Source organism: Drosophila takahashii, chromosome 2L, assembly GCF_030179915.1.
Source record: "Drosophila takahashii strain IR98-3 E-12201 chromosome 2L, DtakHiC1v2, whole genome shotgun sequence".
Classification (NCBI taxonomy): Eukaryota; Metazoa; Arthropoda; class Insecta; order Diptera; family Drosophilidae; genus Drosophila; species Drosophila takahashii.
This window is the reverse complement of record NC_091678.1, coordinates 20753612-20774146: the sequence shown is the minus strand read 5'-3', so window position 1 is coordinate 20774146 and position 20535 is coordinate 20753612. Positions and strand designations below refer to the sequence as shown.

At 41.1% G+C, this 20535-nt stretch overlaps 6 protein-coding genes across 12 annotated transcripts in view; 1 reads left to right on the top strand and 5 right to left on the bottom strand.

Annotated features, from left to right (window-relative positions):
- The first annotated feature begins 1050 nt into the window (after positions 1-1050).
- On the top strand, positions 1051-6563 carry LOC108069145 (uncharacterized). The gene is made up of 2 exons (XM_017159119.3): positions 1051-1540; positions 6392-6563. Exon 1 carries the CDS (start codon positions 1271-1273, stop codon positions 1532-1534), a length of 264 nt encoding a protein of 87 aa, XP_017014608.2. The 5' UTR covers positions 1051-1270; the 3' UTR covers positions 1535-1540; positions 6392-6563.
- On the bottom strand, positions 1542-6647 carry LOC108069143 (insulin-like peptide receptor). The gene is made up of 7 exons (XM_017159117.3): positions 6545-6647; positions 4841-5758; positions 4028-4269; positions 3844-3972; positions 3431-3784; positions 3064-3367; positions 1542-2996 (listed from the first exon to the last, which is right to left on the bottom strand). Exons 2-7 carry the CDS (start codon positions 5213-5215, stop codon positions 1569-1571), a joined length of 2832 nt encoding a protein of 943 aa, XP_017014606.3. The 5' UTR covers positions 5216-5758; positions 6545-6647; the 3' UTR covers positions 1542-1568.
- A 1148-nt stretch (positions 6648-7795) lies between these two features.
- On the bottom strand, positions 7796-11654 carry LOC108069131 (chymotrypsin-like protease CTRL-1). The gene is made up of 6 exons (XM_070211698.1): positions 11163-11654; positions 10603-10977; positions 10052-10160; positions 9791-9975; positions 8276-8577; positions 7796-8207 (listed from the first exon to the last, which is right to left on the bottom strand). Exons 1-6 carry the CDS (start codon positions 11233-11235, stop codon positions 8094-8096), a joined length of 1158 nt encoding a protein of 385 aa, XP_070067799.1. The 5' UTR covers positions 11236-11654; the 3' UTR covers positions 7796-8093.
- A 724-nt stretch (positions 11655-12378) lies between these two features.
- LOC108069132 (uncharacterized) lies at positions 12379-12997 on the bottom strand. The gene has a single exon (XM_044395010.2). It carries the CDS (start codon positions 12854-12856, stop codon positions 12509-12511), a length of 348 nt encoding a protein of 115 aa, XP_044250945.1. The 5' UTR covers positions 12857-12997; the 3' UTR covers positions 12379-12508.
- A 1289-nt stretch (positions 12998-14286) lies between these two features.
- Positions 14287-15974, bottom strand: LOC108069127 (apoptosis-inducing factor 3). Its single transcript, XM_017159088.3, is given in 2 exon segments — positions 14287-15512; positions 15515-15974. Coding segments are annotated over 2 exon segments (1608 nt in total). The 5' UTR covers positions 15906-15974; the 3' UTR covers positions 14287-14295.
- Positions 15975-16993: 1019 nt separating this feature from the next.
- Lim3 (Lim3 homeobox protein) overlaps positions 16994-20535 on the bottom strand; it is a 43172-nt gene continuing 39630 nt past the window's right edge. For 4 of the 7 annotated variants that reach the window (XM_017159124.3, XM_017159126.3, XM_017159123.3 and 1 more), the window contains 6 exons: positions 19409-19583; positions 19095-19306; positions 18826-19018; positions 18610-18761; positions 17466-17660; positions 16994-17400 (listed from right to left, as the gene is read on the bottom strand). In XM_017159124.3, coding sequence (XP_017014613.2) covers positions 17099-17400; positions 17466-17660; positions 18610-18761; positions 18826-19018; positions 19095-19306; positions 19409-19583 — 1229 coding nt within the window. In that variant the 3' untranslated portion in view covers positions 16994-17098. Of the gene's footprint in view, positions 17401-17465; positions 17661-18609; positions 18762-18825; positions 19019-19094; positions 19307-19408; positions 19584-19681; positions 19812-20535 lie in introns of those variants that run through there. The other 3 variants (XM_017159128.3, XM_017159130.3, XM_070211413.1) reach the window with 2 other exon arrangements.

The window sequence follows — 20535 nt, the reverse complement described above, 5'->3', positions numbered from 1 at the left end:
ATTATGCCGAACTAGTGTACAGGGGGGTTCCCTAAACTTTTGAATTGCTGAATTGTTGAATTTTGGTCAGCTGGTAATCAGCTGTTCCATACAAAGCCAACTTTCAGAAATTTCAGCAATTCATCAGCCTCGGGGCTGTTGAAAATTTTGTTGAATTGCTGAAAAGCCAGAGTTGTCACCTTTTTTTAAAAGTCGTGGCAACTCTGTAACATTTTAGTATCACCAGTACGCATTATTTATTTTAAAATAAACTTTGAAAGCATATTTGTGGTTCTTTTTACCTTGGTAACACTTTTACACAGTAACTAGCAATAATAAATCAAATTTTACATGCTTTAAGTTCCGTGAAACTTTTCAACAAATAACAGCTGTTTAAAATTCAACAGGAACCATTTTGGGTCGTTCCCTTAAGGGGCTGTCCATATATTACGTAATCACGTTTTTGCTGATTTTTGACCCCCTCCCCCCCTTGGTGATCAAACGTAATCTTTCAATAAATAACCCCCCCCCCCCAATGATTACGTAATCCCAAGAATAAAATTTTTTTTGTTTTAATATGTGGATTCAAACAGAGATGCAACCCAATCTTTAATATTGTTTATAAATGGAGTTTGGTATGACACATTCGGTTCGTATGAGCTGAAATTATCTCCAACATACTCTTCGTCAAGCCATTCCAGGTCTTCGCATTCTTCGTGTGATTGAACCACTAAACTTTCTCGCCGCCCAGCCACTAAAAAAAATTTTTTCTCTGCTTTCCTATCTAAGTTTGCAGATATATTTAAAGAAAAAAAGTTTTTAAAAAAATTCTTTAAATAAAAAATACATATAAAATGATTACGTAATCATTGTGCAAGACCCCGCCCCTCCCCATGTAATCAAACATAATCATTTCAATGACCCCCTCCCCCCCCCTAGGTAATTACGTAATATATGGACAGCCCCTAATTGCTGAAATTTTTTGTTGAATTTTCAACAATTCAGCAATTCAACAGTTTAGGGAATCCCCCTTACATAATAATGTCAACTTTATTTGTGATACAATTTCCTTGAATTGGCCTAATTTCGAAACTTTCCATAAACTTATTATTTATAATTTTAAATAATCGCGGGTGAAATACAAAATACAGGGAAATCTATTATCGATAGTAGTTTGTATTCGATATGCCATCGATTCAAACGGTGCAAATTTCTCGAGGACTATCGAGTAATCGGCATCCTAAGATACAAATTGTACACAATTCAACCCCAAACAAGAACCTCCGTGAAAATGCGACGCCGTGAACTGCAGACCATCCAGCTGAAGCTGTCCGATCTCAAGGAGTACGAGCAGGCCAAGATGGAGCGCCTGAGGAGCCGCCAGCAGCTGCTGACCCCCCGGACGCCCACTCCCCCCTCCGACAGCGAAGTGCTGCCGGTGACCTCCAGTGGCGTACCAGCGGTTCTCCTGGCCAGCGGCAAGAAACAGGAAGACGACGCCGCCGTTGCCAAGTCAGAGCCCGCGAGTCAGAAGCCCAGCACATCCTCCAACTAGGACTAGGTAAGTTCACATACATTTATATTATCGTTTACATGGGATAATCGTCCGCCTGGCTGTCGTTGTTGTTCTGAAAGCGAACCGTCTCGAAGCCGTCGACCAGGATCTCTCGATCCTCGGCCTGCTGCCGGTCCCGCAGCCACTGCTCCCGCACGGGCACATAGCGGCGGAGACCGGGTATCTTCCTCCAGCAGCGTCGCTTGTAGAGGACCCAAACCAGCGATGCACTGCATCCGAAAAGGAAACAGATCAGGAATATGCTAATGCCGCGCACATGCGACGCTGTGACTGGCACCTCTGAAATCTCCGGAGCCAATTCCTTGGCCTCTCGGCTGTGGGCAAACTGCCGCTGCTCCTCCTCGCTGCAGCGGGTGATTTGGATGTAGGGCGTCATCACATCCCCGGCCAAAGAGTGGACCCTCACAGAGCACTCGGTGAAGGTGATATTCAGCCGCTTGACGTACACATAGCCGGCACTCTGGTGATCCTGCCTCGTCACACAGCCATAGTGCGTCTGGTTGAAGTGGTTGTGGTAATGGATCACATAGTTGGTCACCATCCCATTGGGCTGCTTGGGCTCCTCGAAGCGCACAATGTACCTTTGCGTCTCCGGTATGTGGCAGGCATGCAGCTGGGTGAGCAGATCAGCGCCCAGCGTGTAATTCGTGCGTCCGTACAGCGTTGTGGAGCTGCTGCATCCCAGTCTATTGCAGGCCTGCAGCTGCAGGGCATACATGCGATACCTGGGCAGCTGCTTAAGCTCGTACCTGGTGGTATTGCCCGGCAGTTCAAGCTGCGGCAAAGTGGCCTCTGTTAATGCCAATCGACGGCACTGACTGCGATCGTCCAGAGTGCAGCGATACTGCTCCCGCATGTCGGCTATAAACTGCGAGTCATCCAGCTGCTCCGCCTTGTGGGCACAGCAGTCCTCGTAGTCCTCGAACTCTATCCAGTTGGGCCCGTCCATGTCCTGCCACACAATCGATGGCTGGTGGCAGTAGTTCCGCTGCTCAATATACGCGTGGTCGTCCTCCAGTTCGTAGACCATCAGCAGAAAGCTGTCGTGGTCGTGACTGGCCATTCGCAGGGTCAGCGAACTGTCCGTCTTCTTGACCAGTTCCAGCAGCGGTGGCCTCGGAATATCCAGCTCCGTCTGCACGTAGATCAGCTCGCTGCGTGCCTCTTGCCCCAAATCCTCGCCGAAGGTTCGCAGCAAGCAGGCATATCTTGTGCCCGGCTGAAGATCATCCAGCTGGAACAGATAGTGAGTGCCATTCTCGACCAGATCGTCGGGGAAGAGCAGTTGTCGCTTCCAGTTGATGCGTGTGCATATCGGCGCCTCCAGTTCACTCTCCTCGTGATACTGTTTACCCGGCGGCAATGGTCGGTGGATGAGCTCGAGCCTCTGGCTGGTCTGAGACTTGAGCCAGCTCAGCTTAACAGTCCGATGAGTGCGTTTCTAGGCAGTTTCAGTGAAGTAAAATTATTTTATAAGCGGTTTCTAAATAGTAAATTCTGTAAATTACCTGCACAAACAACTGCAGCTTCGAGGGACTGCACTGCACCTCCTGATCGTTGGTCTGCAAAGAGTCCAGCGCTCTGTCGTGGGTCACAGAGTTCTGGAACTCGCGCATCCGATGGTTGCACAGCTTGTTGTTGCGATGCATGAACATGCCGCCCTCCAAGAGCTCCACCTGCCTGGCGGGCTTCCACAATTCGGACAGCTGCTTGTTGTCGTAGAGAATGAAGGAGTAGTGACGATGCTCTGGTGGATCACCATGAACGCGCTCTAGATTCCTGAGGAAATTTAAACTTCGCAGCTGGGAAGAGCTACATAAAAAAGGTTAAACGGTATTAGAAAATCATTGATTGGAATCAGGAAACCAAACCCACCGATAGACTTTCACGTGACCGCGAACCTCGCGGATGCTGGTGAAGCTCTGGAGCAGCTGCGTCTCGTTCACCTTGTTGCGAATGGTGATGACCAGGCTGCCGTTGAAGATCTGGCAGCCACGCAACTTCTCGGCATCGGCCAGGTTGTAGATGGTGAACGTATTGCCGGGCAGCTCCGGAGTGCAGCAGCTAATACAAGCCTCGTCGGCGGCACAGGGCACGCAAACGGATCTGTTGTCCGTCTTGTAGCCACTGGGACAGAAGGAAACGCACTGTGATCCGTATATGACATAGCCATGCTTGTTCACACACTCCTCCTGGGTGTAGCATCGCTGAAATTGCTCCATAACGTACCTTAAAATATATAATTATATATTATATAGACCTGGTTTCATCTAGAGATTACCACTCACTTGTCCTTCGGACAGCTCTTCACACAGACTCCGGCATCGCTGAGGCCACGGCAAACGGTGCAGTCAGCCGGGGATGTCGAGTTGTTCACACAGCCGCCCAAACAATCTTCATGGCAGGTGTTTATGTTGCTACAGTGGATACTGAATAATTAATTCTCTTGCAAGTAATATATTTCCCACTTACGCCTTGGGATTTGCCACGTTTTCGTTGAGCGATCGCTGGCAGTAGTGGTTCGACCAGCAGTGCGAGGAACTGCATCCCGTACACACTGGTGTGCTGCAGTTTTTACTGGCCAGCGTGACGTGGTTCTCGCCTCTGCTCAGGGTCAGCAGATCCCAATTGACCCGGTCAATGTTGCACAGCTTTGGACAGCTGCCGATGTAGACTTGACCGCGTTGTATGGCCACTAATTGTGGAAAAGCTAGCTAGAAATATTCGAGGTTTAGAATTTAGAATTTACTCCAGCATGGATTGCAATTAAATGTCCTGGTATAATAGTAATTTAAACTAGTTGATGGACCTCATAAGTATTATATTTACGTTTTTTTTGTTTGAAATATTTAAAATCTTTTTAATTTACTAAAAGTACAAGTCCCTTAAAATATATTTATAATTTTAAATGAACCTAGAAAGATATTTTATTCTATTTTTGAGGTTTTTTACAATCAGTCAAACAAAGGACCGTAAATACAGATTACTTATTTTGAGTATAAGTACAAAAGTAAAACTTAATGATTATTTGTGCTTTGTGGTTCTACATACAAGCACATATTTTAAATCCTTGTTCCGGTTATTACGACTGCAATCGCACTTTGTCAAAATAATATTGCTCACAAAATAATCATTATTTCTGAGCGACATTATTTTTCGCCTAAAAATTATTATTATTATTTTACGTTCCCTGAGTAAAAGATTCAATTCGAATTTAATAAATTAATAATTAATTTATTAAATACATTTCTTGTTCCTTAAATCTTATGATTTTTAACCCCTCACCTGTTCAAGGTCGTGCATATTGGTCACGCCCAGGGCGTAGTTGAGGAAAAGCCGGCGTCCCCGGATGACGGTCAGGTGCGGAAACATCTCCGTGATGTTGGTCAGGCCGCGCACCTCGGTGAAGATCATGAACTCGGTGATCTCGGTGAGGAGCGGGAAGGTGTAGTCCGAGAAGTTGCAGTGCTGGTCGCTGGTGATCAGCGTGATCATGACGTAGCCGGTGACCACGGTGCAGTTGTCCAGCAGATGCATCTGGCTGCAACCGTTTCGTATGTCGATGCTGGTGCATTCGTGCTCCGATTTTGATTCGGCGATGGGGATGTATAACGCTAGCAACATGAGGCTGGCGACCAGCAACATGTGGCTGGGCAACATGTTGCCAAAATGGAACTTGCAGAATTTGTTCAACTTTATTTTTCGTTTTTCCTCTTTAACTTCTCCTGCCGGCAGCGATGTCGCCCCAACATTTTGCGTGGCTTCTGCCGAACCTATGTTTTTTCGATCCAATCCGATCTGCTTACAGTTATAGGTAGCACTCCTAATTAGCGCACTGGCTCTCCGCCGGCCATCTGATTAGCCCCAATATTTATGACTCGAGCGCTTTTCGCGCCGCTTTTTGCAGCTTCTTGGAGCTCTCGCTATCGATAGCGAAAAATCACACACGAAGGGCTGCCTTTTGTTTTTAATTCTTTGCTAATTATTTTTCTTCACCGTCTTTAGCTGAAGCGTAAACAAACACTTTATCACACAAACGCATTACGCACATTAAAAACAATTTCTTCGATCGTATTTGTTTATTGTTTATTTTTTATTGGCATTAGGTTGGCCTCGTGGAGGGCAAACGTCTGCTCTTTTGTTTTCGTCTCTTTTGGCACATATTCACTTCGCGGGGGTTGCCATATATTTAGATCATCTTTCCTATAGGGAGAACGGCGATAGCATTATAATATCTTAGAAAAATCTCTGATTTCAAACGGCAGCGGGGGAGTTTGTTTGTAAGATATGAAATTTGTTTAAGGGTTTGGTAAAGTATCAGATGAAGGCGTGAAATAAGAATGCTTAAAACCGCAAGGATATGAGATAGGTGCAAATCATCTGTTATGAAAATTGGATACTAATTAGTATTAAAATATAAATATAAAATATAAATTATAATTTATTCATTACAAAAACAAAAAAATTTAATTAGTGCTAATTAAAACTAGGTCAAATTACAAAGGAAAAGACTGTAATATACTTTTTAGAAACTATGCAGTATAAAACCTGCTCGTTTTCTAATTCATTTTTGCGACATACGTAGATATTTATTATTCGGTTCAATTCAAATTATAAAATACATAAAAGCAGCATCTTTAAAATGTCTGCTAAACATATAATCTTTAAGATTTCGAATATTTTTATCTATTTCCTACAACGGTGACCCATTTTAGTATCTTTATTATTCTTGGGAATCATTCTTATTTTTAGAATTAATTATCATGCTCATTAACGTGATCTTTCTATGATACAAAATATTAAAAATTAAAAAATTATCTCTCTTTCTTTTTCCAGGGATCTATTAACACTTTGATCGTCACTACCTCAATGGATGAAGCACCTAAGTTTTACAAAGATCATAATTCACAATTTACACCGTCTAGTTTTATTCGAATCGACCGTGAAAGTTCACTACTATATGTATATTAAGTGTATTTAATTGGGCACCTTAATTAATTAGTGCCAAACAGCCAGACTGTTAAATATAAGAAAAAACTTAAAAAATACAAAAAAATATTTCAAGATTTCATTATTGGGCGATTCCAGCTGGCCACACACACGGGCGGTATGCAATTAAAATTTTTTGGACAATGTTCAAAGAATGTTTTCGCCCGGTGCAAATTCGAAATAAAGGAAGAGCGCGTCGACGATGTTCACCTCGCGACGATCGAATGCCGACTGACCGTCTGGGGACCTCGTCCGTCTGTGGAGAGCAAACAAATTGATTTTCCATTTAGTGTCTTCTGCCTCCAGCCTCCGACCCGGGGATCTCGCCGATCGCCAGATACACTGCCTTCGGCGGGGCCTGTGCCGCTGTCGACCGTAAATTGATTAACCGATCGTTTGATTTCTGCGGGAATGTGAACCAGTTAATTTGTCATCTGGCCGGCACGACTTATGCAATCGCAAGTAATAGAGAAATGTGAGAAATTCCATTTGCTTAGAGCTTTTCCCTCAGTGCAGCCATTCGATTTTTATGGCTCCAGTTATGGGACTTCGGCTCCTGCCAAACCACCAGCTGATCCCAGTGGCTCATAAAAACAGCTGACTCCAATTAGCCACATGGCACCGGTACCGGCATCGGCATCGGATTCTTCTGTGCACACGCACATGGAGAACTCGAAATCAAGTCAGGAGAATTCCCATGCAGACTCAGAAGCGATTAAGTTTAACGAGTCTGCAACGAGGAGTTTCGGAGAGCATAGAGTGCACACAGAAAATAAAATGGTCAATTGTATTTTTATTTGTAAATCGAAAAATACAGTTTTATTGTCGTGTTATAGATCAATAAACAAAAAAATAAAGAAAGGTTTTCTTAATAAAAATAATTTAAAAAGGATTCATTTGCTTTTTGAACCATATTATTTTTTTACTTTGAGTGCACTGGTTTTATGAGTTTGATCTGAAATAAAAAGAGTAATTGGGTTCCTTAAAAATTTTAGAATAATTGCTGAGATGTTTTTTTTTAAGTTTTAAAAATAAATGTACAATATCCCCAGTAAGGAAATTGTTAGTTTTTTAGCTTTGACAGACTCAACAAACAGTATTCTTATTGATTATTTTACACTTATTTATCAGCTCACCAACCAATTATTCAAAGACATAAGTTAGTTGTTTTAATTGTTATTTATTATGTTTAGGTTTATTTTCTAAAGCCTAGCGAAACATTTCTTTTGTATAAAGCAATAAGCTTGTGGGGTAGAGTAGGGGTCCAATAGTCTACTTATTTTTCTTACCGTCATCTTATTTGTATAAAAGATCATTTCATATTTTTCAAGCCCCTGCGAGTGGATCGTGTCAAAGTTCAATTAATCCAATTAGTTATTGAGTGCGTGTATGCTACGATCAACATATCAGATCAATGGAAAGCGCGACACAACGCAGTATTTCTTCATACGGATTTTGAATAATAGTCTGTTGTGTATATTTATTTAAATATATACATATTTTTGTAATTCAAGTTAAGGTTAATGGCTAAGCTATTAAGTCAGTGAGCCTACTCCGGCGGCGTGTTGTCGTGTATCCACTCGGAAAAGTGGGCCACAGAGGTGTAGACACTCGGGATTCGCAGTCCTCCGCAGTTATCCGAGCCAAAGGACATAATTCCAATCTGTGGAATGGAAAAATATTATAACAAATTTTATTATTATTATAAAAAATAATATAAATGGTGGTTACCTGTGAGAAGATGCCGTTCTCCTGTATAAAAAGCGGTGCTCCTCCGAATCCCTGGCAAACGTCCTTGCCCTCTCCGCCGGCGCACATCCATTGACCTTCGATGGAGTTCGGGGACTCCAGGGCGCCCGTTGACCCGTAGTTCCGAAGACACAGATCCCAGCTGGTCAGTGGTACGTCCAGGTGCGACATCTCCGGCTGCCGGACGCTCGACGTGGACATCTTGCCCCATCCGGCGATGGTAGCCCGCTTGCCCACCACCAGGTTGGCGCGTGTCTTCTGCAGACAGATGGGTTGTGTAGCCACTGGCGGTGCGAGAGTGGAAATGGGTGGGCCTCCATTAATCTTGTGTTCGACTTCTGATCGCTACCTGCCCAAAACTGCAACATTGTTGCCTGGCCCCAAAAGGTGCGTACCCTGATTTTCTGAGAGGGTTTTCCAAATTCAAGTTCAATTTTAAAAATAATCCTAAAGTTATTGTATTCTTTCGAAAATAAATATAAGAGCTCTCTAAAATCGATATATCTTTTAGTATCAGATGCAATAATATTATTGATCCAACGGTTTCTAATTAATTTCACGGACCTGTGGGAGGATTTCTTTGCATTTCTATAAAAACTTATCTAAAAAGAGCACCCTTTTTTTTAAAGAAAATAACACAGATTCCCCATTCATACACGCCCTTGCCTCACCCTTTGATTTATCTCGGGCCGCGGTATTTTATTGGGCATTATAAAGCAATAAGGATGAACGCAAACAAGTTGGGCAGCCACTTGGGTGACGCCCCCTTTCGGGTCGCAAATAATGTGCTGTTTACGAGCTGGCCAAATTGCAATTAACCAATCGATTGCCTCACCGATTCGACGATCGGTCGTCCGTTGCCTGGTAATGACCCTTATTTGATACGCTATGTGCGAGAGGTGATTCTGTAATAAGGCTTTACGCCCTAAAATTCAATTTCTGGCCTCAGTCTGGTGAATGGTCCAGCCAGATCACGTCCGAATTGATTTCAATCTTCGGAATCGGGAACTAACAATTTGCGAGTATCGTAAACAAAACTCAAGTTCTGAATGGATTGAAATGTTGAATGGACACATACTTGTTTTGCGAATAATGCGGATATGGAGTTTGATCCTAAAAGGGGATCTTTGAGTTGAAAAGTGCTCAATATACCGTGGCATATTATTATTCCAAAGTTCGTAGCCATTGAACTGAGGCCAAAAGCCAGAAATCAAAGCGGATCCATTGGTCAGGTCGCGATCAACTCATTAGTTGGTACAGTAAACACGCACCAAAGCCGCCCAATTAAGTGAGATGTGGGGATCCCAACCTCGAATTAGCGACATGCAGGGGAGTCGGTTTGACATTTGTGAACTTGGAGCGAGCGGAGTGGTTGGAAAGATGACAGAACAAAACGATTTTTAATTAACGGCGACACCGCCAAGCGTAACCACCCGATTGGACTATGAAACACGTACTATATATCGTGGTACCTCCCCGATCCCGCCCAGAACTCACCCGAATAGTTTAGCGGCGTTTTGAGCACCAGCAGAGCAATATCGTGGTGGTACTGGCCCTGCTTGTAGTCTGGATGCACGATCACATGGCTGATGGCGTGGTTGACGGACCGCGGGGCACAGAATCCGGTGTTGGCACAATCCGGATCGCTACTCGTATCGTACTCGCCAACGCGCACAGACGACCTGCAAAGTTAGGGAGGAGAAAGTCGATTAGATGTCCGATATGATTTCGATGCACTGCACCCAATGGCCCACTTACAGTCGGTGTCCGTCGGCCTTGGCCAGAGCGCAGTGGGCGGCGGTGAGGATGACCCGGCGGGCGATTACGGCTCCGGCACAGGGATAAGCAAAGGCACCCGTATTGACGTCTGAAAAATACAAGGTTAATAATAAGTTAAGTTAAAAAATCGCTAAAGAATAGTTAACTCTTGATATGAGTATAAAAACAAAAATTAATTTATTATTCAGTTTTGATTTGAAATATTGTCAAAACAACCTTATTTCATATCAATAAAAATATGATTAATGTCAAATTAATGATTCAAACGTATCAACTTAATATTTTACCATATCAGCTATTTTATAAAAATTATAAAAATACTATTTTAAAATACCAAATGTGGTATTTTTTAAACAAATAATGTAAAATAAGATGTATAATGAGATATTTATATCAAAATTATATGAAAAACTTGATCTTTAAATAATATAAAATTGATCTGCACATATCAATCTGATCTTTTGTCAATTGGTTTCCGGTATACTTTAAGTAAATTTATCAAAATAATAAAAAATCAAAACGATGCTTACGCTTAAATCCAATGCGTGCGACGAATGGATAGGAACCTAGTCCCTTGTAGAAGTGTCCCTGAACCAGGGACTTTCCGCAAACCTGGTTCTTCTCCAACGGACTGCTGGGGCAGCAGACGTAGGGCAGTTCGTCGCTGGCTCCGCCGCAGTAGAGCGACTTGTCGCCGTAGTAGCAACTCCGGGCCACCTCGTAGATCAGGGCGGTGCAGTCGTGTAGGGGAGTGCACTCCGTGCCCACGGAGCATCCCGATTGTCCGGCGGATTGACCCACGTCGTAGTAGGAACGGGCGGCGACCGAATGCCCGGCAGTCTCATTGCTTCGAATTCCACTTTTTTGATCCGGATTAGCATAGTTAACGGGTACCAAAAGTTTTTCTAGAATAAGTTTTGGTTAAGCTTTTTAATCCTTAAAACAATTTTTGAAAAGTGTCTTTAAGTTGCACTGGATCCTCATAATATCGGGACCATTTTTTTTATTAGTTGTATTAGGAAACTATAATTAATGTCTTTGATTTTATATGGTGTTTTATCCTTAAGAGTAAATTGCACCTATATCCTACCGAATTCTCCCGATTCCGTTTTAACAATTGCCAAAAGTTGAAAAATTAGGCAAAATATTGGAAACGCTTGCATTGTTTTAAACACTGGATCACTTTTTCCGATCTTCGCCTAACACTTGTTGCACTTCCTTACAGGTAAAAGGCACAGAACTTTCGGTTTCCGGTAATTCGAACCGTGCAGGTGAAGAAAACTTTGTCAACTAAACGAAACGATACCCAAACGAACTGGCCAAATGAAAATGAAAATATACCTTTCCACATAAGCAGATAAGTGTATCACACACACATTCAATTCTATATACTGCGATGTTACTGGTCAGGCGGGGTCTGCGGTTATTAACTGATTTTTATGACAGTTTGGTCTCGATTCGCGACCATTTCCAGGTTGTAATTTACCCATTTGCTGGGCAGATACACATTTCTATGGCATTTGATAGCAGAATATGCGGATCTGTCCGTCCAGTGCAAGCGATCTCATGAATCCGTCCGCAGTTGCATTATATGCTTTTTTCTGGCCATTACTGGTCATTTTGTTAAAAGCGGGCTAGTCTTAAACGACATTATAATGCGCTATAAATAATATAGTAATAATATATCTTTTTGTTTTCGTACTCGTTCTTTAACTTTAGGGCCGTTTTCTCGTACGCATTTTAAACTTAGATGAGGGATTAAACCTTGAAATCGTATGGGAAATCAGAGTTTTAACCCTACTTTAAATTTAACAGGCGGACGAGAAAACGGCCCTAAAATGTGTATAATTTATGAAATAGTGAAAAAATCCCGGAAAATCTGCAAGACTATCTAAAGCAAAAATTGCCCTATATTTAGTCTTTAATTATTTTAAGCAACTTAAAGAATATAATATTTCATTACAAATGTTTAATTATTTAATCTTAAAATCTAAATTTTGTAGGGAACACTGAACACCAGTTGGCCTATACTTTCTCCTGTTTGGTGATGTGTGTTATTATTTAAGTGAGATTAGCTTACGTTTCTCATATTCTATTTTTTTGTTTTGGGTAATAATAAAATATGTTGAATGAGATCATTTAGATTTGATAAGCTTGTCGCATTTCACTGGACAACCGGCCAGCTGGTTCCAGTTTTTTAGGCAGGAAAACAAGCGCGACAAACGCACATTAAATTGCTTAATATGTATGTTGGTACTACCACTGGCCCCCAAATTGTTTTGTAATTTTATGTTGAATTTTCTTTTTTTACTGTTTAACATTTAATGGTCGAATTTTACTTTCATTACGTTTAACACCACTTGGCTGACATCTAGCCAAAGACAAAAGTTTCACTTTTCATAATTTTTTTGGGATTGAGATTATAAAAGAATTGACTTAGTCCGTCCTGTTGGCGGATATTGCGATCTGGCCGGGATCACTGTCCAGGCTGGTATCGCTGGTGTCTTCGCCGGATGAGTTCGAATCCATGGAGAGCGAGACTGAGTGCTGTTCCTGCTGATACCCTTCAAAATAAGATTGGATCTCGGGGCTTTCCAGTTCTGGCAGCGGATAGTTAGGCAGCACCTGGCGGAATACATTGTAGCGATCCCGCAACTCAACATCTACATCCTCCGGCCGACGTTCCTGTTCCTGAAGGGACTGGAGCAATGAGAAGAGGAACACGCGGTTCGCGATGTGGCAATCTGGGAGTACAGAGCGCTCGTCCAGTTCGTTGAAACACATGGTGCTCAAATTGGCAATGGATCACCCCTCTTTTTGTTTGGGATTGTGGATTTTACAATTTTTTAGTAGTTACAAATTTTGAATGGGTCACCTCTCGCTCGAAATAATATGAATATCTGGTATAATTATTTTGAAAGTAAAAGCATGGGAAACCACTTTTTGTTATCGGTCAGGTGTAGAATGTAGAATATTTATTTTGATTTGTATCATTAGATTATTGGTTTTCTTAAGGGTTATCCCTCCTAATTTTAAGGTTTAGATACCTAAATACAATTAATTGTATTTACATACCTACTTTTTAGGTCATTTATTTTTTAAAAAGGTTGGCTAGAAAACAAAATTGCACTAATTAATTGGCATTTGTATTATGATCGTTTTACATCGCATATTGCATAATTTGCCTGCTAAACTGCTAACCCATTAAAGTGCCAACAAAAGAATATTTTTTAGTTTGAACGGAAGCAATCATATTCATATATAAGGTACACATATGTACAATAGACACCGAACATACATAAACATTAGTAGTGTGCAAAAAAAAAGCTTTGCTATCCGAATTACCGTTATATTGCCGTTTTGATGTGGCCATTAACGTGTTTAAACTGTCAGTAAATTGTTGAAATATTAATGACAATCTCACATAGGGAATTACCCTCCATACCGTATAATACATCTAAAAAATTTAATTGCTTGGGGTCATAAAAACAGCAGCGGGTTAGCTATTCTATATTATATATATATATAATGTAGAATTTCCTAAATGAAAAAATATTTAGTCTTATGACATAGAGCAATATTTATTAAAGAATTGAAATATATTTGGATTTAATTATTGTGTTTAATTTTAAGGCAATGCCAACCTTTTTATTGTTACTATTTTCCCGGCTTTTTTCCTTTGGGATTCTTGACGGGGGTGTAGGAGTAGTAACCCTGATAGGCCTGAATTGATGTCAGAAGCAGAGCGCCGATCAAGAAACCGAGGAGCTTCATCTTTTTAAATGTCATGCCATTTGAGAATCGAATACGCCTTTTATATCCATATTTTACGCAATTAAAGCATGTAATCAAATAAAAATGCTTTTAGCGTGGACTTGTTTTTGTAATGTGGGGCAACCCTTAACCCTTGTTAAACTGCTTTCCAAGAAACAGAAATAAGTTTAAAACACACACATATTAATTAATAATTTTCAAAATTAGTTTTACTAGGTAGAGGAAAGATGTGTTTCTACATTGGGGCATAAAATAAATAACTCAGTTTTCATATGAAATTGAAAGTAGAGCTTTAGTTAACAGCACTGCACTAAGCTTACAGTTGGTTGAAATTTCTTCGGTAAGCTTTTTGTTAACAGAGCTCAAATTTAACAGACCGTGATGTTTTTATTTATTAGGCATAAAACATTTTTATATAAGTTGTATTTTAAATAATTATTTAAATTATACTACTGCATTAGCTTCGTTATCCACTTACTGCTAAAATCACCGATCTGACACCGGCACAAGCTCTTTTGCTGTGATATTACCTCGGCAAACTGGGCGACAATGGGATCCCGACCACAGGAGGCCACTGAAGTCACCTTATCCCTATCGTCCACAAAGTAGGCCACAAACTGTAGTTGCTCGAGGCTTCCATCGATTATAACGTCCTTGTAGGAACCAAAGCCGGAAGAACGAAAGGCTTTGCCAAAGATTACGGTGTAGAAAAAGGGTACAGCTTCAAGTTTCGAAATGTAGCCACACATGTTCATCGCAGCAATGCGTCCGTGATATTGGGCCAACCCGTAGTGGCTTATATTTACTCGATCGGTGGTCCCACCCAAGATATATGCATTGGCTATATCACCACCCACATAAACATTCCGCACATTGGTCTGCAGAAAGTCGTTGACATCCACTGAGCCATTGGGGTTGATTCTGACACCAAAGTTTTGTAAAAAGTGCGTGTTGCATTGGCAGCCTGTTCCAAGGATCAGAAGATCGCATGGTAATCGCGATTTATCCAACAGCTCCACGGCAGTTACTTTACCAAGGTAGTTTCCCAAGATCTGGGTGATACCACTGCTCATGCGCAGCTTCACGTTATTTTCCTCTAGGAGGTGCAGTATCCGCTTCCCAATCAAGTCACCCAAAGTGTTTTTAAATGGTACATTTTGTCGGGCTATCAGTGTTACGCTTTGTGCTTTGGAAACCAGATTGGCGGCAGCCTCCACGGCCATAAAACTGGAACCCAAACACACCACTTGGGTGGTTTTCCCAACCATTTTGAGTATGCTCCTCGCATCGTCAATATCTCGAATAGTTCTTACGTTTTCCAAGTTAACGCCTGGTATGTCTGGTCTTATAGCTGAATACCCAGTAGCTATATAGATATTGTCATACTGCAACCTCCTTCCATTGCTGCAATGGAGGATGCTGCGAAATGTATCCAGCTTCTCAGCGGAAACTCCTAGAAACACCTCTATATCGTAGTCCCTGTAAAACTTTTCGTCCCGGAGATATAAGTCGCTTGTTTTCTTATTTAAGGAGTTCATGATTTCAATCCGATCGTAGGGCAGATGCTTTTCCCGACAGACAAGAATTAATCGTCCTGTGAAGCCCTCCTGCCGCAGGGTTTCCACACAAATGGCACCTGAAGGACCACCACCTACCACAACAAAGCATTACGCCTCACCATTTTCTTGGTCACCTGGGTTTTCCGTAAATCAGATCGCTTGATTCGCACTAGCACCTGTCCTCTGGAGTCAACATGAACTTGGTGACAGGGCAAAGAATCAAGACCTGGAAAATTCTCTATGTCACCAGTTTCCAGATTGAAGCAAGCTCCGTGCCAGGGGCATCGCACTCGATTCCTGGACAGGACACCTTTCGACAACGGAGCTCCTCGATGGGGACAATGGGCGCCAACAGCTCGCAGGATGTCATTTTGCTTGACCAAGAGGATACTGGTGCTACCGTTGAATTCCACCTGTCTCATCTCATTTTCCTGTAAATCGGATTTATGACACACTGCCAACGGATCGGTGTACTCACATTCTTTCGGATATGAAATCATTTTCAAATCTGAATTTTATGCACAAATTTAAATTAACTGACAGCCTTCTAATAAAATACAATAACATCATTATTTCATTTAAACTTGAACTACAAACAAAAAAAGAATACATTTACCACATAATATTTTCTTTAAATGCTATTCCATAGGAAACATGAACCTTAAACTCTTTTAGGCATTTGAAAAATTGGGAAGTCATTTAAAACTTTCTTTTAAAAGTCCCAAAAAATACAGAAAATTTACAAATAAATAACAACCCCCTGATAAGTAAATAAATAAAACTTTCTGGTTAACAATTTTTGTTGTCTTTTATTCTTATGTGTCAAATAGTAATTTATTTCATCGCATTCGTTTTTATCATTTTACGTAGTTGCTTTTTTACTGACATTTCTATTTGGTTGAAATATTTTTTGGTTTTTGTTTTTTTGTTAGATATAAATACGACATCACGTTTTCGTAATTGATATTTCTCCTATGCAATTTTGTTGTATTCCTATATAAAGCAATAAATAACTTGTTGATTTTTTTTTTTGTTTTTGGGGCCGGGCCTAACCAATGTTGTGCTCGCAAGACCCCGCATTTGTTTGACGCTATACAGACTTAATTAATTTAAAATTCAGTTTTAGTTTCCATTCACTATACACAAATATACAATATTTACATTAAAATATCAGGGTTACGAATGTAAATGATAGAGCGAAGTAATCGTTCAAGAACAGATGTAATCATAACGCTTAGTAACATTCAAGCCGTGTTTGGTGTATCTCAAGCTAAGCCCACCAATGGCAAACCGAATTGAAATCAAGGATTTTGAGCAAATTGTGTTGGTTTCTTTTTGTTTTTTTTTTTAGGTTTTTGGGGTGTTTGGTTTCTAAAAAATTAAGAAGGCTTGGTGCATAAACAATAGGGTGGTGATGTGGTTGTGAAAACCACACGACAGCGTTGCCATCTTTCTCAGGAGTTAAGCTTTTCCAATGTTGCTGCTTCTACTACTGTTGCTATTGATATTGATGTTGCCGCTGTTGTTGTGGCAACATCTACTGTTGCTGCTGCTGCTGCTGCTACTGTTGTGAGCTTTCAATATGGCGTCGCTGCTATAGTTGCGACGAATGTTGCTGATGTTGCTGCTGGGCAGCGGCCAACAGCAGGCTTCTCGATTGCATCTCAAAATAACGCAAAAGCAGATTTGAGTATCAGTAATGTACGCCGGGCGCTGACGGATTGGGGGCGGTACTGACGCTCACACTGCCACTCCCACCGCCGCTGCTGCTGTTGTTGTTGTTGTTGCTGCTGCTGTTGTTCGCATTATTGTTGTTGTTGTTGGCGCTGGTATTATTGGTGCTACCCGAATCGCCCAGCCAGGAGTCGGGACTGGGCGGAAAGTCGGGATATCCCTGATCGGGACTAGAATCGTTGCTCAAATCGGAGACATTGTTGCTACTGTGCAGGCGATGATGCGATTTGTTGGCATGCAAACTGGAACCCACCGCTTGATCTAAAAGCAATTAATACTCTTATAAGGACTGCTTATGTAAGAATGAAACCCAGTCTAAAACTCACCTATATTGGTGTACACAATATTATCCGGATAGGAGCCAAACGTGTGACCCTGGCCAACTGGCGGCGGCGAGCGACTGCTCGGCGGATATTGCGACGGACTCGAACTGCCGTGCATGTAGGACCCCCGGATGCTGTGCGGCGAGGCGCCCTCATCCAGGCCCAAATTGACGGTGCTGTAGCTGTCGTTGCTCAGATCTGCAAAGTATAGAATGGTATTTTGTAATAATCTTTTGTTTTGTATTTAAATTAAATAAAATATGATGAGAATATTGTTTACATGGTTAAATGCTAATTCATTTTTTTTTATCCGACCCTATATTCTTGAGTCGATCTAGCCATGTACGTCAGTCTGTCAGTATGAACGCTGAAGCCAGAAGGTTCAAATTTTCCATGCAGATTCTAGGAGTTCCTTTTGCTTTTCTCAAGTATGTTTCCTCACAAAACCACGCCCACTATAACGCCCAACATCGCACTTTACGATCCTAAATGTGTCTAGCGGCCACATGTATCAAATGCGATTTGGTTTTGTTTATCGACATGTATATTATTTAATTTCGGAATTTATAAGGAAATTATGATTCAAATTATGATTCAATGCGCCGTTATGTCATGCTCTTTGCATATCTATATCTTACTTGTCCTTCCTTTAGCTGATTAACGGGTAAGTGATAGTCGAAGCACTTGTCTATAGTGTTCTCTCTTGTTTTCTGATATTAGATTAATTTGCTTTTTTATACTCTTGGAGTCTATTTAAGATGGAGTTTTGATGTAGAAATGACAAAAAGAAAATGGTTAAAAATACAAAGAAGTTTAAGTATTTAAAAATAAGTTTTCTGAAATATATATATTATTTATAAATACTTTAATTACTTAATTTTTAATTTTTTTCCTAAAATCAATTGCCAACTTTCTAAATTGGGTTCGTGTTAATTATTTTTCTGCCAAAAGGGGCAAGCTAAGCTTTTGCTATGGCTCTGTATTTATAGAATTATTTTACAATTTGTCTCTAAAGAATATTATGACAGTCCGATAAATGACGATTTGATTGATTGACCAATTCTCACAGATTATTTCTCTATTTCCCTTGAAAATATGAATGTCTTCGGGCGCTTTCCTTCTAATCAAAATAAGCTCAAGCACTCACCATGGTGACTGAAGCTGTCGTAGTCGACCTTCAGCTCATCCTTGTCGAGGAATTTGTCGGTGCGCGGCGAGCAGTTGCCCTTCATCGAGCGGAAGTATTGGCTCCAGCGCGTGCGACCCGCGTCCTTTTTCAGTCGTTTCTCCTTGGCCCGCCTGTCGAAGGATGCGTAAGCGTTAGTAAGTATATAGCAGAATGAGACCACCCAGAAGGACGCACCTGTTCTGGAACCAGACCTGCACCACCCGCATGTCCAGGCCCGTGTCCTGCGAAAGTTGCTCACGTACATGGCGGGCGGGCTTGGGGCTGTTGTTGTAGGCGGTTTTCAGGGTCTCCAGCTGCTTGGCGGTGATCGTGGTGCGCGGTCTCTTGTTCGGCTGATCGCCATCCAAGGAGCCATCCAAGTAGAGGCCTGGAATGGGGGTTACATTTAAATTTAAAATATATTTCTTGGTGTTCGCCAGTTTCCTCAGTTTCAGATCACCCACCCTTGGCCTTGGCTTCCTCGTAGTCACGCTTGCAGATCAGCTTGCGATCCTCCATCAGGTAGAACTCGTCGCCCGTGTTCAGGGTGCGGGAGCACATGGCGCACAGGAAGCACTGCAGATGGTAGACGTTATCCTGGGCCCGTCGCACCACCTGCGTGGGCGGTATGCCCATATCACAAGCGGAACACTTTGTACCGTAACGTCTGTTCGACCCGAACATTGGCAAATGCGACATGGAAGGAGATTTTTCATTAAACCAACTTGGCCTCTGGCAATCCCGAATTGCATCCTTGGCATTTGAGAAATTTACTTACTTGAAGAAGTCCTCCTTGCAGAATAGCTGGCCATTCCTCGCGAAGCACTTGTCGTTCAGCTGACTGTGGCACTCGCTGCATTGCAGGCACTTGGCGTGCCACGTCCTTTCCAGCACTTTAAGGATGAAGCGGTCCAGGATCAGCTCGTGGCAGCCACCGCACTTCGGGATTGTAGCTATAAGAAAGCCGAAAAATATTCAGTTAATTGCTATCGATCTTACATAGGCGCTTTTATATTTGATTTTAGAGTATGAAACTTTGGTTTTTCTTTACCCATTCCGAACCAAGATCTTTCTCTTTTTTGCTTTGCTTAGCTAAATATTTTTCTCTATGAACAGAATCAAATCAAGACAATATTTAATTGAGCTATTTGTTCCTAAATTGAATTTGCTTTTGTCGTCTATTTAAAAAGTCACTATATAGAAACAATAACATCTGTTTTGAAAATACAACGTTTTCGGACCTTTAACTGTTTAGAAAAGATAAAGTGCTTTCTTCCTGGAAATTTGCGATGGAGATTTACAATTAACATTGGTTAATGGAAGTACCACAAATATTTACATAATTAAATAAAATATTTATTCGGGGACGCAGTAAGCAGAAACCGATTCAACCGTTTTGCATCTGAACAATGCAGACTGAAAGGAAATCCCCAAAGCAAAATATTATTTAAGAGTAAAAACAGTTAATACTGATTAAAGGAAATATAAAAAATATTTAATAGTTAACCAAATTCTATTTGCAATATGCAGAAGCCGATACAACAGTTTTGTTATTGTACAATGCTGACTAAAAGAAAAGCCCTATATTCTATACTAATTTGGGTCGATAGAAATTTTATTCTTTGATTTGTTCTTATACATTCGAAGCAAAAAACAAATAGTGATAAAAGCAAACTTGAAATGGTATATCAAGTAATTGTAAACTAATTTAAAATGAGTTTCCTTAATGCTTACAAATTAAATAGAAACAAGTTCTTAATCATTAATCGATTGTTATTAATTTAAAGATATCTTATTAAAAACGAAATTGAAATTTAAAATTTGTTTAAAAACATTCATTCATTCTTGCCATTTAAGTACATTTTTAATTTTTTTCTTGTTGCCAAGTCTAAAGCCCCGCAAAGT